A 17,065-nucleotide genomic window follows, 5' to 3' on the forward strand; every position below is an offset into this window, starting at 1 on the left:
ACAGGGCTCTGACTTCACAGGGAAGCCAATTTATCATGTAATCATTAATTTTGCAAAGTTTAGAGTAGGGAAAAACACACCTAGATTCTTCCTGTCCAAACAGAAGAGGGCTGTAAGGAACTGGGCATGTTGGCTCACTCCTGTAACCCCAGCACTTTAGGAGGCTGAGGCAGCGGGGGATCACCTGAGATCAGGAGTTCGGGACCAGCCTGGCCAATATGGTGAAATCCCGTCTCCACTAAAAATACAAAAATTAGTAGGGGGTGGTGGTGCTGTCCTGTAGTCCCAGCTACTTGGGAGGTTGACGCAGGAGAATCACTTGAACCCAAGAGGCAGAGGTTGCAGTGAGCCAAGATCGTGCCACTGCACTCCAGCCTGGGTGACACAGTGACACTCTGTCTCCAGAAAAAAAAAAAGAAGAAGAGGGCTCTGGGGCTCTCGGAGCCTGCACCCTGCAGAGGCTGCCAGGTCCAGGAGGTGTGGCCCACAGCTGAAGTGACTGCCCTCATTCTCAGGCTGACGGAGACGCTGGCCTTTCTAAACAAAACCTCTTTTCACACCTGCCTCTGTTCGCAAACAAGTTTTAAGGATTCTAAGTACCATGGCAATGACTCTTCACTGATGGGTTTATTTTCCGTGTTACACCTGGAGTCTATGAAGAGTCAACTTTGCTCAAGGCAGTTCATTTTCTTTTTCCTAGTATTCACCCCTAATTCATGCAGGAAGTAAACAGCAACTACAGAGGGGTAGTGAGCTCTATTTATGCCATTAAAAAAAAAATCCTTATTCTTTTTTTTTGAGACGGAGTCTTGCTTTGTTGCCAGGCTGGAGTGCAGTGGCGCGATCTCGGCTTACTGCAACCTCTGACTCCTGGGTTCAAGCGATTCTCCTGCCTTAGCATCCCAAGTAGCTGGGATTACAGGCGTGCACCATCACACCTGACTAATTTTTGTATTTTTAGTAGAGACGGGGTTTCACCATGTTGGCCAGGATGGTCTCGATCTGCTGACCTCCTGACTTGTCCACCTTGGCCTCTTAAAGTCCTGGGATTACAGGCGTGAGCCAACGCACCTGGCCAATTTTTTTTTTTTTTTTTTAAATCAGATCTTTGGGGAAATCTTTCTTGGGCCCTACCAAAGATTGTAAACCTACAGTGACATCTCACAATTACAAAAGTACTCGAGGCTAACAGCTCTTGACAATGCAGGACCCCGGCTTGGTGCAAACCCCACATCCAGTCATTCACGAGCAGTTCTGGAAAAATAACTTGGTCCTTTCCTCACTTGGCCTTTTAAACAATGTTCAAAAAAGCCAGGCATGGGGACTTATGTCTATAATCTTGAGGCTTTGGGAGGCCAAGGCAGAAGGATTGCTTGAGCCCGGTAGTTTATGAGACCAGCCTGGGCAACACAGCAAGACCCCATCTCTACTAAAATGTTTTTTTTTCTTTTTAAATTAGCTGGGCATGGTGGTACGCACGTGTGGTCCCAGCTAGTAAGGAGGCTGGGGTAGGAGGCTCACTGGAGCCTAGGAGCTCAGGGCTGCAGTCAGCTCTGATTGCACCACTGCATTTCAGCCTAGGTGACAGAAAAACATTGTCTCAAAAATTTTTTAAAAATGCCCAAAGCACATGGTGGCGCGTGCCTGTAATCCCAGCTACTCAGGAGGCTGAGGCAGGAGAATTGCCTGAACCCAGGAGGTGGAGGTTGCGGTGGGCCGAGATCGCGCCATTGCACTCCAGCCTGGGTAACAAGAGTGAAACTCCGTCTCAAAAACAAAACAAAACAAAACAAAAAAAATGCCCAAAGCAATTCAAACCATTAACTAGTTTATCTTTTTTGCTTGTTTTATTTTATCTGAACGTCCCAAATAGTAGCTATTTCATGACTATTTTCAACTCAGGTTGGAAGGAGACTCCCATTTGAGGGTTCTCAAATCCTAGATGGAAAACCTGGTAGAGAGTGGCCTCCACCGCCAGGGGGCGCTCTCAGCTGCAGGCCGAACCTGCTGGACGCTCAGCAACTTGGGCAGTGACAGAAATGGGCTGTGGAGTAAATGCATGGAGTCGAGCTAAGAACCTGGAAAAGGGTGGACGGAAGGAGCCTGTGTAAATTAGGAGAGTTAACCACACTTCCAGTTTCTCCCATGACTCATCTTGGCTACAGCTGACTTTACCCCAAGCCCAGCAGGTGACCTGGGACAGTCCTGACTTCTCAGATTGTATTAACCATGCTTTTATTTTCTGATGCTTTGATATTTTAGGGTCTTGCAGACCCCAGAGGTATAGTCTCTCCTAGGATTAACTAATTCCTAGAGATTTCAAAGAACTCACCAGGGAGCCCGACTTTCATATGCAAATCAACCAACCAACCAGTGCAGCACCCAGGCCCCAAGCGCCTCCTCTATTGGCCCATCACACTCAGGCCTGCCTTCTGCCTGTCTTTTTCTTTTACAGGGAGTCTCTGTCCCCCAGGCTGGAGTGCAGTGGCCTGATCTCAGCTCACTGCAATCTCCGCCTCCCGCGTTCAAGCAATTCTCCCGCCTCAGCCTCTCGAGTAGCTGGGACTACAGGCGTATGCCACCACGCCAGGCTAAGTTGTATTTTTAGTAGAGATGGGATTTCAGCATGGTGACCAGGCTGGTCTCAAACTCCTGACCTCTGGTGATCCACCCACCTCGCCCTCCTAAAGTACTGGGATTACAGGTGTGAGCCACCGTGCCCGTCCTTTCCACCTGTACTGGTCACCCCAGCACCAGCCACCAGACAACTAGGGACAATCTGTACGCCCTGAGCACACTGGAATTGTCCACTCTAGCCAATCCTAACCCTGTCCCCCACAAAACCACAATACAGGCTGCTGCTTGCCATGTTTCCCTTCACTCCCTCTGCCTCCTGACCCACCTGGTGCTTCCCCAGGTGGCCCACACTTTATGGTGTCGAGTGCCCCTTCCTCTTGGAATCAGAGAGTATAACAAACTATCCCTTCAAAGAGTTGTCTCCTGATCTGTTGGCCTTATCATACCTAAATACTAATAAGACATTATATATATGTTGGAGACAGGGTCTTGCTATGTTGCCCAGCCTTAAGTGCAGTAATAGTACAGGTTCAGCCATAGTTCACTACAGCCTCGAACTCCTGGGCTTAAGTGATCCTTCTGCCTCAGCCTCTGGAGTAGCTGGGACCAAAGGCATACGCCACTGTACCCCGCTAATAAGACATACTTTAAAACATGGATGCTGCCATGGGATGTGATTCCTTTGGCATCTAACGTCCTCACTCCAAAGGCATCTTCTGTCTTTTCCTGGTAAGAAAAAGTGCAGAATGACCGCTAGGACCTGAAGTCCCGCAGCATTTCCTCATCAGGGTCCCTCATCCCAACCACAGAATTCAAAAAATAACCAGAGTGGTGAGTTTCTGAATTGTCTCAAGGACTCCTTAACTAGCACTTCTCTCCACGTGTGGAGGTTCATTCATTACACATAGCAGAGGCCCCAGGGAAGCGGGGCTTACTTTTTCTAGAGAACAGAGTGGGGAAAGGCCATGTCTGAGGTCTAGGTGTAACTGAGGACCCTCAATCCTGCCTCACAGAAGCAACGCGTCTTGCCGGGAGAGGAGGACGGCGTCATGGTGTGGTGTCCCATCCCTGCGCCACCCGGGCCAACGTTACCTGGGCTCGGTGCTCCCCGACGGCGAACTGTATCACGGCCACGCCCGGACTATGGCTGTCTTCGATCCTCTCCACCGTGCTGGAGTCGATCTTCAGGTCGTTGCTTATCTCTGCGCTCTGGATGAAATCTTCTGTTTTTAAGTCTTCTACCTTCTTCAGCTCCCCGTTGGCCAACTGGATGATGGAGCCTTTCATGAAGTAGGGAGGCAGCGTGGGCGGAGCCGCCGCGGGGGAGGCCACGGACTGCACCACGGGCAGGTGGATCTGGGCCTGCACCATGGCAGGGTAGGCGGCCTGGGTGACCAGGGCCTCCGGGTTGAAGTTCTCGCTCTTGGGAAGGGCGGTGGTGACGAACGTGTGAGGCACTGCAGCAAACTGGGGGGACGACGTGACGATGGCGGGAGCTGCCCCCGACGCTTCCATGTCAGTGCTGCCAACTGGGATGAGCAGGGGTTGTGTGCCGGGGATCACCAGGTGCTGGGGCAGGCTGCCGGCGTAGGTGATCGCTTGCTGCTGGCCGCTCAGGTAGCCGATGACAGGGGGTTGAGTCCCCGCGTAGAAGGCTGTGGCTGGCAGTCCCACCGGGAGTGGCTCTGAAGCACTGTGTGTGGTCTGAATGACCGTGTGGGGTGAGAGCGCGTAGGACCGGTGGCCCGGCTTCCCTAAGTGCAGGCCGCTTTTGTCGTTGAGGGTGGAGGGGGAGGCCTCGCGATGAGTGGCCTGCTGCACCTCCAGGTCGGCTGCTGGCGTGCTGCTGTTGGGCAGGACCATGACAGAGGCCCGGACCCCCGAGGGGTCGCGACTGCTGTAGTCGGAGGGGCTCGGGTGGACCACCACGTGCCTGGACTCGTACGGGTGAGGGACCGACTTGCCACCCGCCTTGCCCAGGCCCAGGTCGGCCGAGGATGGGGCCCCATACCGCCGGCCCTTCTCCATCTCACCGTTCAGGACCTCCTTGGCCTGGATGGCCTGCTGAAGCCGGCTGCTCTCGGCTTTCTTGGTGGCCTCCCGAGGGACAAAGTGGCTGCCGGAGTCGGCGTATTGCATGACGACCTGGGAGGGGGGCCCCAGGGTGAGCGTGTGTGGGATCATCGTCTGATGGGGGTGGAGGTGGATGGGGATGGCTGGAGGAGAGGCGGTGCGGCCGGTGCTCTGCGGAGAACTGGAAATGTGGACGTACTGGCTCTGCTGGGCGGGTGGGGGGGACCCCGGGCTGATGAGCCCCGGAGCCCTGCTGAGGTGCTGCTGCGGCGGTGGCGGCTGCTGCGGCTGCTGCTCAGCCTTGTGTCCCGGCGCCTGGCTCAGACTGCCCATGTTGGCCAACAGAGTGGAATAGGCCTCCAGCTGGGAGCGCTGGGATGGAGTGGTGGCCCCTGCGGCCGAGGCCACTGCACTGGTGACGGGGTTGGCGGTTGGGGGGATCAGCTGTGACGGGATGAAGCTGGCGTAGGTCCCACTGTACTGGGAGGACCCAATGAACTGGAAGGTGTGCGGCAGGTGAGCGTACTGCACGGGAGACACCGGGGTCCCTGGCTGTGGGGTGGCATACGCGGCGGGCAGCGTGGTGGCCACGGGGACAGACCTGGGCGCGCTGGGCGGGGAGTAGTCCAGCCCTGTGGACAATGCTTTGTGTAAACCTATTCCCTGTTGTAAACCAAGCTCCGCCGAGGTTCCGGCTGGCCCGTGCCTCCCGCCCGCGGGGCCCCGGCCACCAGGGTTGCCCGGCAGCCATGCTGCGCCCTCCACCCGGTGGTTGTCGCTGGGCAGGGCGGGGGCCTTCTCCTCGCTGGACCGGCTGGTGGCGGGGATCTCGCGCTTCTTGGGAGGCAGGCATTCATTGCTCCGCTCTTGGTTGGATTTCATTTTTCGCCGTCCCCCCTCCACGGTGACTGTTTCACTGTCTGGCTGACTCTGGTTTTAGTCTGATAAACGGAAAGTCACATTTGATTTCTGTAGGGGATCCAGGCTCTTCATGAGGAATCATCTCCCCGTGGGGGCGATCTGCCAGCCGCAGCTCTGGATGCTGGGAAAGGGAAGAGGGCAGTGACAAGGGGAAAAGGAGAGAGAGAAGAAAGGAAAGGAGGGAAAGGACATCAGAACATCAGCACGGGGGAAAGAACAGCTTCGGCAAGATTAAGACTAGGCCCTGGACTCCATGCGATCTCCCCAAACCCAAGGGCAGCCTGAGCACTGAAGCAGGTAAAACACTAGCCATGGCGGCTGCACGTGCCAAAGGAAGGTTATGGAGACACTGGCCAAGTGAACACTCTAACACCTATGCTATTTTTTTTGAGACAAAGTTTCACTCTTGCTGCCCAGGCTGGAGTGCAGTGTCGAGATCTCGGCTCACTGCAACCTCTGCTTCCCGGGTTCAAGCGATTCTCCTGCCTCAGCCTCCCGAGTAGCTGGGATACAGGCATGTGTCACCATGCCCAGCTAATTTTGTACTTTTAGTAGAGACAGAGTTTCTCCATGTTGGTCAGGCTGGTCTCGAACTCCTGAACTCAGGTGAGCTGCCCACCTTGGCCTCCCAAAGTGCTGGGAGTACAGGCATGAGCCACTGTGCCCAGCCCACATAAACTTCTTAATGGAGTTAACAACTCCCCTAAAATGTTCTCAATAATACCCTCTTCTCCTTTTTTTTTTTTTGCCTTTTCTTCTTAGAGGGTAGATGACGCAGTTCTTAAATTTCCTTTTCAGAAATCCTGGTTCCATTCCTCACCTCACCTTTACCTGGCTGGAAAATAAAACGAAGCTCTTGGTGAGCAGGACACCAGCTGGGCCCTGCCCTCAGACCAGGCGTTGAGAAAATGCAGGTCAGCAGAGAAAGTGCAGAGCAATCCTTGCGCTTTATTTCTGAATCTTCACCTGCCAGAGCCACTACTCTCCGAGATTCCCCTTAGCTCTGGGTCCATATTGGACCTACAATTCCCTCTCCCTTAATACACACACACACACACACACACACACACACACACACACACGCCAACTCAGCAGAGGTTACCAAAAATAATCCTGTTCTCTGCAAGTTTCAAAAGAATTCCCAGTACGGCCCCTCATATGATAACAGAGTGAGGCAGTTAAAAACCAAATTTGATTATGGTTAAAAAACCCAAATAGCATACAAAAATAGGGCTCCTGCATTAAAAGTTTTCTTTTTCTTTTTTTCTTTTTGAGATAGAGTCTCGCTCTGTTGCCAGGCTGGAATGCATGGCACATTCTCGGCTTACTGCAACTTCCACCTCCTGGGTTCAAGCGAATCTCCTGCCTCAGCCTCCCGAGTAGCTGGGACTACAGGTGTGGGCCACTATGCCTGGCTAGCTTTTGTATTTTTAGTAGAGACGGGGCTTCACCATGTTCACCAGGATGGTATCAGACTCCTGACCTCATGATCCGCTCGCCTCGGCCTCCCAAAGTGCTGGGATTACAGCTGTGAGCCACCATAACCGGCCTGAAAGTTTTCTTAATGAGTTACATGCTTGGTGTGTCTGTCTCTTTCTGCCTCTCCAAGTTGTCTTTGAAGTTTCCCTTCACACCATCCCCTCCCTTTCTCCTTGGAAATGAACAACTTGCCATTAACACTAGAGATGACATCCCTTTCGGACAAATCAGATTGGTGTGTTCAAACCCAGACAAACAGTGATCCTGGGGTCAGTTCTTATGGACAAGTATCTCAGTCTCTTACTAACCACTGAAGTCTGAGTTACCGCTGCTGTGTGGGCATACCACTGCCCAACTGACAAGAGGCTGAACCATCAGTGGAACTGACAAGAACCAGGCTAGCAAGCAGCAGATGTGAGTGATGCCACAGGTGGCGGCTGTAGGTGGGCACAGTGCCATGTGCTGTGATCCTGAGAGCTGTGGGATTGGGTTTTGGGAATTCCATGCCCTTGGGTTTTGGTATCTCACATCCAGACCCTCTTTTCAATGATCTGATTTTCTTTCTTTGGAGCAACGGGGTCTTGCTATGTTAACCAGGCTGGTCTTACACTCCTGGCCTCAAGAAAGCCTCCTTCCTTGGCCTCCCAAAGTGCTAGGATCATAGGCGTGAGCCACTGTGTCTAGCCAACGATCTGATTTTAAAACAAACAATAAAGTAGCAGCCTTCTGCATTCAATCCTTGTTCATGCTGAAGCAACAGCGAGATCCCTACTGAAACACAACCCCCTTTCTCTCTTCTGCCCCCCCCCCCAAATTTGTAACTTTTTTGGAAGGGGCAATGACTTTTTCTTTCTTTCTTTCTTTGGAGACTGGTCTTGCTCTGTCACTCAGGCTGGAGCACCATGGCATGATCTCAGGTTGCTGCAACCTGCGCCTCCTGGGCTCAAGTGATCCTCCCACCTCCGCCTCCCAAGCAGCTGGACTACAGGTGCACACACCACATCCGGCTAATTTTTGGATTTTTTGTAGAGGCAGGCTTTCGTCATGTTGGCCAGGCTGGTCTCGAACTCCTGGCCTCAAGTGATCCACCCACCTCCGCCTCCCTATAATCTGTGCTGGGATTATAGGCGTTGCCACTGGGCCCAGCTTGGGAACAGCAATTATTTGATGGCCCTTGTTGGTTTTATTCCAACATCAACAATGAACATCACAATGAAATCACAGATGACACAATAGAAAGTTTCCCAATCCTTCATAGTTTTGGTCAGATATCTAGGAAGGTGGAGATTTAAGAGAATGGGTGTCTCAATATCAAAGGATATCTCAGTAAGAACAGAATTTCTCATGACAAGAGAAGCACTTAAAGACTAGGATGGAAGTGAAAAATAAAGTAAAAAAACCTAAACACTCATGCTGAAGAAAAGAAGTGTCACATGAGTAATGTCACCGATTTATTCTCTCAACCCAGGTTTTTTTTTTTTTTTTTTTTTTTTAAGATGGAGTCTTACTCTGAAACCCAGGCTGGTGGTCAATGGCCCAATCTCAGCTGACTGCAACCTCTGCCTCCCAGGTTCAAGCGATTCTCCTGCTTCAGCCTCCTAGCTGGGATCATGGGTACCTGCCACCACGCCTGGCTAATTTTTGTATTTTTAATAGAGACAGGGTTTCACCGTGTTGGCCAGGCTGGTCTCGAACTCCTGACCTCAGATGATCCACCAGCCTTGGCCTCCCAAAGTGCTGGGATTACAGGTGTGAGCCACTGCACCTCACCAATCTAGGGTTTTTGTAAGGCTCAAATAACTGTGTTTTGTACCGCTTTCCCTTGTAAAAAGCACAGCACATGATTTACACCTAATACTTGCCAATCAATTACAACGACAGAATAAAATAACACTACAAAAGCATCAAAAAAAGTTGCCCCTTTTGGCTGCCTGAAAAGTACTAATAACAAACTTTTCTCTTTAAATTTCAACACTCACTCTTAAGGAAGGGAATGCCAAGCACTCCTACATTTCCATACCAACCAGCCGGGAAAACGCCTATGTGAGACCTACTCAGAGGGAACTGGTCCATGCGCCCCCTGCTGGTCCTCCTGCAGCACTGATCCAATAAAATCCCACAGGGTTTCTTGAGGGATATTCATGCAAGAGTGGTATGTCAGAATGCGAAATGAGAACATTTGCATATAGTAGGCCCAGCCAGAAAGGGAATAGGTTAATTAGCCCAAGGCACCACCGGGGAAGAAAAAGCAGCGGCATAAAAGTCCTTTCAAAGCCAAGTAAAATGTCAAACACATTCAGGAATAGGTCTATTAGCAATGCAAATATAAGACTGCGGGCACAATTGAAAGCACAATACACAAAACTAGAAAACTCCTCTGAAGGTACTTCTTTAAGAAGCCAGCTTTCGTAAACTTGAAAAAAAAAATGCTGATTTGGTTCTCAGTAGCACTGAGGTTTAATTATGCTGTTTGAGAGGCGTCTGCTTAGTCGGCCCTGAAGACTCACTGGTCTTCTGCTAATGATTGCTAAGACATACTGGCCTTAACACACAAATCCAAATTTATTCTTCTGAAAAGTTATCCATTGATAAACAGCATCTTTTCCAGAGACTGCCAATGAGAAATCAAGGACACGATAATTAAGACAGAAGCTGCAGGGACCTGGGACCAAACTGATCAAAATTTCCACCCATCCTCCTCCTACATTTAGGACTATTGACCAGTGCAGCACGGAGCGCACAAGGCTCTCCAACGCAGACGAATGTGTCCCTCCTCGGGAACCTGTAAGCGTTTAGTATTGATAAGGGGAAACCGGAGAGTAGAGACTGGGTCTTGCTGTATTTTCAATGAACCACCAGAGGGCGCCCCAGGATGGCACCACATTCCTGGTCTGCTGGGTGATGATTTATGGGACTAAAGAACAGAGAAGTAATTTACGAAGGTGGAAAAGTAGAGTAGGAAAATAAGGAAGAAAGAAAAAGAAAAGAAAGAAGAAAATAGAAAAAGGAGAGTGGGATTTCTGCTCTTAGAGTCTCTAGTTGTAGACAACTGGCCTCTGTGTCCTGAATCGACCCCCCAGGGGTCTCTGCGTTTAACTCTGGAAGCATCTACCACAGGGGAAAGATTTCTTCCAAACATGGGGCCGTGCACAATTATGCCAATGCCAAGTTACCAGTGAGCTACACGTGCAGATCGCACTGTTTAAACCTTTCAATGGAAAAGGGAAACTGGAGGGGGAGTTAATAGATGAATCAAGACAAATGTACTTATGGTTTGCTACCTATAGTTTGCCAGATAATCCACCGTTCTGAATACATTCATCTTAAGCTGCTTTATAGCTACATTCTCTATCTCTCTATCATCGTTTCTAAATTTAGCCCAGTAGTATAAGGACTCACTAGTCGAAGTGTGGTCCTCCGACCCGTGACATCAGCATCCTTGGCAAGTTTGCTGGAAATGCTGAATCTCAGGCCCCACCCAGACTGCATTTTAACGAGCTACGCACAGTAAGGTTTGAGGAACCCTGGTATCTCTCAGGGTAAATTTTCTGCTGCTAAACTCTTAAGCAAATTAAACACCTCTAGCCTCTTCCTGATGAGCTGGGCACCAGGAAACCAAACTGGGTGCTGCTTGTAAACACAGAGTCGATGGAGCCTCCAAGATAAACAGCTAATGTTTAGGTGACGCTCCGCTGGTGCCTCTGGGGTCATCTAAACCCAATACAGCTCTAAATAACAAATGCCGCTTTCCTCCGGTTCTTTAAACAACTGCAGAGAAACGTACTTTAAAAAGGCTATTATCATACATTTTATACACAACTCAATCGTTCCCAGGAAGAAAAATGAAATTTAACAAAGGAAATGCCACACTTATATCTTTGCTATAATTTCATTTCAAGAAATTTTTCGCTATTACCATGGATTCAGACTGCCTTAGAAGTGACGGGAAAATGAGACACTTCTGTGCTAGGGACACGGGGAATACATGCCCACTGGCTTCAAGTCCGGTACATAACAGCCAACTGCTCGCAATGGAAGGCAGTCTTAGAATTTGATACAGAAAATCCTAAAAATGCGTCTTAAACCTAGGGCAAGACAATGGGTTGCCGTGCCTATACCCCCAATCCTGTGTTTCTCAGTTTGAGTGAACCCATGATGTATATGTCTGTGGACAAACAGGGCACAGTGATAGCTTTAAAGAAGAGGAATAGCAGGCCGACGAGCTTGTGCCAGGGTTGGAAAAACTATGTATGCAAACACTGAGGAGGGCGGAATACCTGGGCATGAAGGCAGTGGGCACAGCAAAGATTCTCAAAGTCCTGACTCACCAATCTCCTTCCAATTTTATTACATCATTAAACTGGCAGCGTGTGTAGTGTGCCTCATTTGGCTAAACATTAAAACAGGTCCAAAGCCGGAAGGTCTGGAGCACCCAGAATGGAGAAAGGTGGGTTGGATGACAGCTATACTTAGATGCCTTTCTGGTGGACTGAACAGGCACACCCCCCAAAGTGGATCACACATTCATTCATCAAACACTCATTTCATCTCTAGTATGTACGATGGGGACCTCGATTGATCAATGTCAGCGTGAAGCAAATGGCACGCCAGAACTCTATTTTTAGTTCTGTTCTATTCAACACTAATAAAGTGTTTTGGTTATCATATTCTGAAGTAACAGAAGGCTGGAAGCGATATATGTTGTAAGTAAGATTCAAATATATCTTCAGAAGCTGGAAGTGATGGTACAGAACCAGGGAAATTAAGATCAATGAGAATAACTGTAAATGCCTGCCCTTGGTTTTAACAGCTCAATTAGCCTAGTAGCAGGGTTGAAGAGATCTGGCTTCATAATGGTTTCAATGAAGGAGCCAAGGAAGTTTTTGTGTGACTACACACTCAATATGAACTGACTGTTTGGTAGGGTTCTTAAAAAGTTGTAGTAATTATAAGCTTCATTTTTTAAAAAATATAATGTTCAGGCTGGGTGCAGTGGCTCACACCAGTAATCCCAGCACTTTGGGAGTCCAGGAGCTCGAGGCCAGCCTGGACAACTTATCGAGACCCTGTCTTCCTGCCCTGGTTGGGTGTTCGAGTGACTTATTCTACATTTTTTTCCCATTAGGAATATTTGAGACTGTGATTACACTCTGCGTCAAGGTGGCTGGCTTGTAATCCTGGCCCACTGTCACAGTTTCTTCTGGCTCTGTCCTCAGTGGAAACTGAATATTGTCCATCTCTTCTGTGCCTGCCCAGCCAGGAGCTTCATGGAGTAGGCTTCTTGGTCCAAAATGAGGAGGCTCCTGAAGGGGATTGAAGACCCTGTCTAGGGACATCCAGGCCAGAAAGCACCAGAGAGGTGAGCGGGGACCTGCCCCAACTTTGCAGAAAGTGACATTTGAGAGCCTCACCCCCACACACTGGGGTTTCCCTTCCCAGCTCTCCACCCCTGGGCATGGGATCTCACTCTTCACAGAAGTATGGTGAGAATAGGAAAAGCAAGAAATGAAAACATGTAATCCAAGCCAGAAGAAGTCCACACGAGGGCCCAAGGACATAAAAAATAGATAAATTTGTATGTCTTCATTTTTATCATGAACAAGCAAGGACAGTGGGTTGAATGGCAGATTCCTAAACGTCCTGCCCACCCAGAATGTGGGAATGGCTTTATTTGGCAAAAGGGTGTTTGCAGATGTTAACTGTAGATGTGGGAATGAGGTCATGCTAGATGGTCCAGGTGGACCCTCGATGCAAACACAGATGTCCTTGTAAGAGGAAGGCAGAGAAAGATGTGAGGTGTGCAGAGGTGAAGGCCCTATGGAGGCAGAGGCAGAGAGCCTGGGATGACGCAGTCCCAAGCCAAGGACCACCTGAAGCCGTCAGAAGCAGGAAGAAACACGGAGAGATTCTCCCCTGGAGCCTTTGAAGGAAGCATGCCCTCACCAGCACCTGAATTTTAGACTTCAAGCCTCCAGAAATGTGAGAGAATACCTTTTTTTTTCTTTGAGATGGAGTCTCGCTCTTGTTGCCCCGTCTAGAGTGCAATGGTATGATCTCGGCTCATCGCAAACTCCTGCCTCCTGGGTTTAAGCGATTCTCCTGCCTCAGCCTCCTGAGTAGCCAGGATTACAGGCATGCGCCACCACGCCCAGCTAACTTTGTATTTTTAGTAGAGACGGGGTTTCTCCATATTGGTCAGGCTGGTCTCTAACTCCCGACCTCAGGTGATCCGCCCACCTCAGCCTCCCTAAGTGCTGGGATTACAGGCGTGAGCCACTGAGCCCAGACAACTTCTCTGTTTTAAGCCAACACATTTTTTTGGTAATTTATCATGGTAGCCCTAAGAAACTCATCCAACTATCTTCCCTTTGTTGATCATTTATTATTGTACATGCCAAGAACCTGACTTAAATATCTCACTTACTCCTCACAACTAATTTGGGAAGTGTGTATTATGATCTCCATTTTCCAGATGAGGACACTGAGGCTTTCCCAAGGCCACATAGTCAGAAGTAGAATTAGTGCTGAAAATCCCTTTCCCGGTCCACCCAACCGTGAAGGCAGGTTACACTCACATCCTGGGATGCGCTGGGGTGACGGCAGCCTCATAGCAAATGTGCCTATTTATTTTTCATGTAGAAAAGGGACAGAATGCAGTAAGCAGGGGGAAAGATGGCTAGGGGACCTGCGTACAACATGGAGACTAACCAAGGACTGCGGCTGGTGAGACTCTCAGTGAGGAAGAGGCTGATCAGTGATCAAGCAAGAGAGGTCAGGAGGTTTGTATTTCCCAGGCAAGCGAGCAGGGGCCCTCAGGCCCAGCATCCAAGTTCAAGACCACCCACCACTCAATTGTGATCAAGGCCACAGGAGAGCTGAGACTGCAGAAGGAGCCTCTTGCACAGGTCGGACATGAAGAACTGAGAACACTAACACGCCTAATAAACAAGCTGTCTCCCTCTAGTGTTAGAAGAAGCGCGTTCAATCCTGCACCCTGGCACAGGCTCCCCTGTCGGTGGCAGCCAGCAGCATGCACCACATTTCCCTTTTCTTTGAGGCCAGACCTTGCTGGTGGTGGTGGGGGTGGAATCTGCCACCGCTGCCAGCTGGGATTACAGCGGGTCAAGGGAAGGCGGGAGAAAGGCGGACTCACTACTTACATGATCAGCGTCACAAATAATAGCGTTTTTTTTTGGCCCTATGCATCAATAGATTTTTTTTTTTTTTTTGGCAATGAATACCACTATACTTAAAGCAATGATTAAAAAATTTCAATCCACCCCAAATAATAGTCTTATTTGGCGCTCTCCGGCTTGGGTAGCTCTGCGTCCAGTGTGGAGTCGTTCTCTGATTAAGGACCATGAAGGGGAGGCTGGAAAGAACTCCTCAAGATGCACAGCTCCACCGGCTGCTGTTCTGCTGACCCCGTCTGCTTGGCACGTGGCTAAATTGCCATCTCCCTTATCCCTAAGTGGGGCTCAGTGATTGGCTACTACCTGTCCACCTCACGGAGGGCTGGACTTCATCAATTCTTAGATTCCTGGCTTCTGCCATTGCTATTCCTAGCGAACAGATCAGAGTCATGGGGGTGAAGTTAGTGAGCTCTGCCACCCCTGGAAACATCAGGAGATCAGCCATGTGGCTGGGGTCTCCCTGTGTGGCTCATGGCTCACGCAAGTGAGTGCTGAGGGATGGGTTCAGATGAGGAAGGAGGAGGGGCAAGGCCACAACTGGGCTGGGCCATCCCTTGAAGCCAGCTCACGTGGAAACTCACTGCCATGGCTGTGTGGCCAGTGTCGCTGGCGGCCTGCCCGTACCAGAATTCCTGGAAAGGCTCAAGATGGAAAATAACCATCTGTATCCAAGCTGGTCCCAAATGAATTGTCTGACAGAGGTTGAGCTGGAGTTTTTAAGAAAAGCTGGAAATGCCTTTCTGTCAAGGCCTTTCCTGATTCAGTACATAAGCGAATACTTTTTTGTTCTAAAGCATAGTGCAGGCCAGATTAGCTACCCGGGGCACCCACGTTTCTGTCTATCCACCGCTCTGGTTGAGGGCTAGGAACAGTTACACAGGCGCTTGCCACAATGTCTGGAGTTAGTGGTTCTCATCCCAGTCGAGACTAACTTGTTTCAAAGCAAGAGGAAGTTGGCCCTCTTCATTATCTTGTTCTGAGGACTGATGAGAAAAGGTGAAAAGTACTGGCCAAGGTAACACAGTTAGAACTGGGAGGAGGAGAACCTGCCACTTTGACCCTCAGTCAAATGTTTCTTACCACCAGTGACATAGCTCACTACAGAATGCATGAAGCACTCACGTCCATGATCCTATTTAGAATATCAAGATGAAATATGAATATTATTATTAGTAACAATGATGGATAGTAGATCAACAGTATTACTACTACTGCTACTAAGGACACACAACTGTAGTTAGAATAGGCTATGATGTAAGGCAGAGCACAGGTTCAAACCTTGACGTTACCCCAAACTGCCTATGTTATCTATTTTTAAAAATATCATTTTGGACAGGTGTGGTGGCTCACGCCTGTAATCCCCATACTGTGGGAGGCTGAGGTGGGTGGATCATGAGGTCAAGAGACTAAGACCATCCTGGCCAACATGGCGAAACCCCATCTCTACTAAAAATACAAAAATTATCTGGATGTGGTGGCGCGCACCTGTGGTCCCAGCTACATGGGAGGCTGAGGCAGGAGAATCACTTGAACCTGGGAGGTGGAGGTTGCAGTGAGCCAAGATCACGTCACTGCACTCCAGCCTGGTGACAGAGTGAGACTCTGTCTCGAAAAAAATACACACACACACACACACACACACACACACACATATATATATAATTTTAATTTTACTCAAAATTATACATGTGCCCCAGTAGGCAAAAGTTTCATTTCAACCATGTGTAAACGTGTAATCTCTGCCTGTAAAATGGGGAGGAATGAACATGCACGGTCCCTGGTATAACGCACACTCGGTACATGGTCGCCATCATAGTTCTAATTCAACGAACACTTCCTCATGAATTCTCAGTGACCATCCACACTTACCTGTTGCTCCTCTCTCCTGGCTATGATGTAATCAAAGCCACACCTTCAAACTATCAATTCTTTCAAACACCTGTGATACCAAAAGAGGAAGTGATGGGTGTTTGAGAACTCATTTTTTTTTCTTCACTTGAGACATGAGATAATATTTGTAAGTGCCCAATGCGCAGACCCCCATACACACCAACCAGAAGGAAGGCAATTCGACACACACGCAGAATAAACAGAAAGCCTAGAGGCTAAACTCAAGGGGGCCATTTCCAGCGAAGGGTTAAGTGCAATGCCTCCGTGTTGCACTCTGCCTGCTTTTCCACAATACTTTTTGGATGAGTAATTCCCAAGACGCATGGTGGGGAAATGCAGAATCCTCCTTCCACATCCCACAGGGAAGGCTGCCAGCTGTCTACCCGCACACACTCTCACGAGCTTCGCCACACAACACGATGCAAAGCGCCAGCCACCGCTCCAGGAGGCCTGGGCTGGATCCTGCCAGCCCACCAGGGAGCTGTGTTTCCAGGACATTAGACATCCAAGTGTACAACAGAGATCATACAACTCTCCAGCAAGTCAGAAAAAGGTCTTGTGGGAACTGAGGTACTCTGGGCAGGTCTTAAACTATTCATTGTCCTTGGTGTGGCTGAATGAAAGGAAAGCCCGTGCCTCCAGGTAATTCATAAACTAACCAGCTGTTCCTCCAGGTGTCACACACTGGCTTCCCTTCTATGGTTTCAGTCACTGAGACACTGCACAATTCAGCCATGCTCTTGACTGCAAAGATCCCAAGATATTCTGGGACCCAGGCTCCCTAAGGCACAGCAGGCAGGACAAGTCACGATGCTTACTTTGTGCAGACTACAACACTGCTTTATATGTAAGTAACAACCAGCATATAATCACTCCATTTCAAAGACAAGGACACTGAAGCTCAGAGTATAAGTCACTTGCCTAAGATTACA

The 17,065-nt window shown here is 49.4% G+C and overlaps 1 protein-coding gene across 5 annotated transcripts in view; it reads right to left on the reverse strand.

Annotated features, from left to right (window-relative positions):
• The window catches only part of ATXN1 (ataxin 1), a 459,925-nt gene that overhangs the window by 23,433 nt on the left and 419,427 nt on the right, over window positions 1-17,065 (reverse strand). For all 5 annotated transcript variants that reach the window (XM_017521371.2, XM_017521362.2, XM_017521388.2 and 2 more), the window contains one exon: window positions 3,670-5,692. In XM_017521371.2, the coding sequence (XP_017376860.1) occupies window positions 3,670-5,532 (1,863 nt within the window). In that variant the 5' untranslated portion in view covers window positions 5,533-5,692. The remainder of the gene's footprint in view (window positions 1-3,669; window positions 5,693-17,065) is intronic.

This window comes from Cebus imitator, unplaced genomic scaffold (genome assembly GCF_001604975.1).
Source record: "Cebus imitator isolate Cc_AM_T3 unplaced genomic scaffold, Cebus_imitator-1.0 Scaffold21, whole genome shotgun sequence".
Lineage (NCBI taxonomy): Eukaryota > Metazoa > Chordata > Mammalia > Primates > Cebidae > Cebus > Cebus imitator.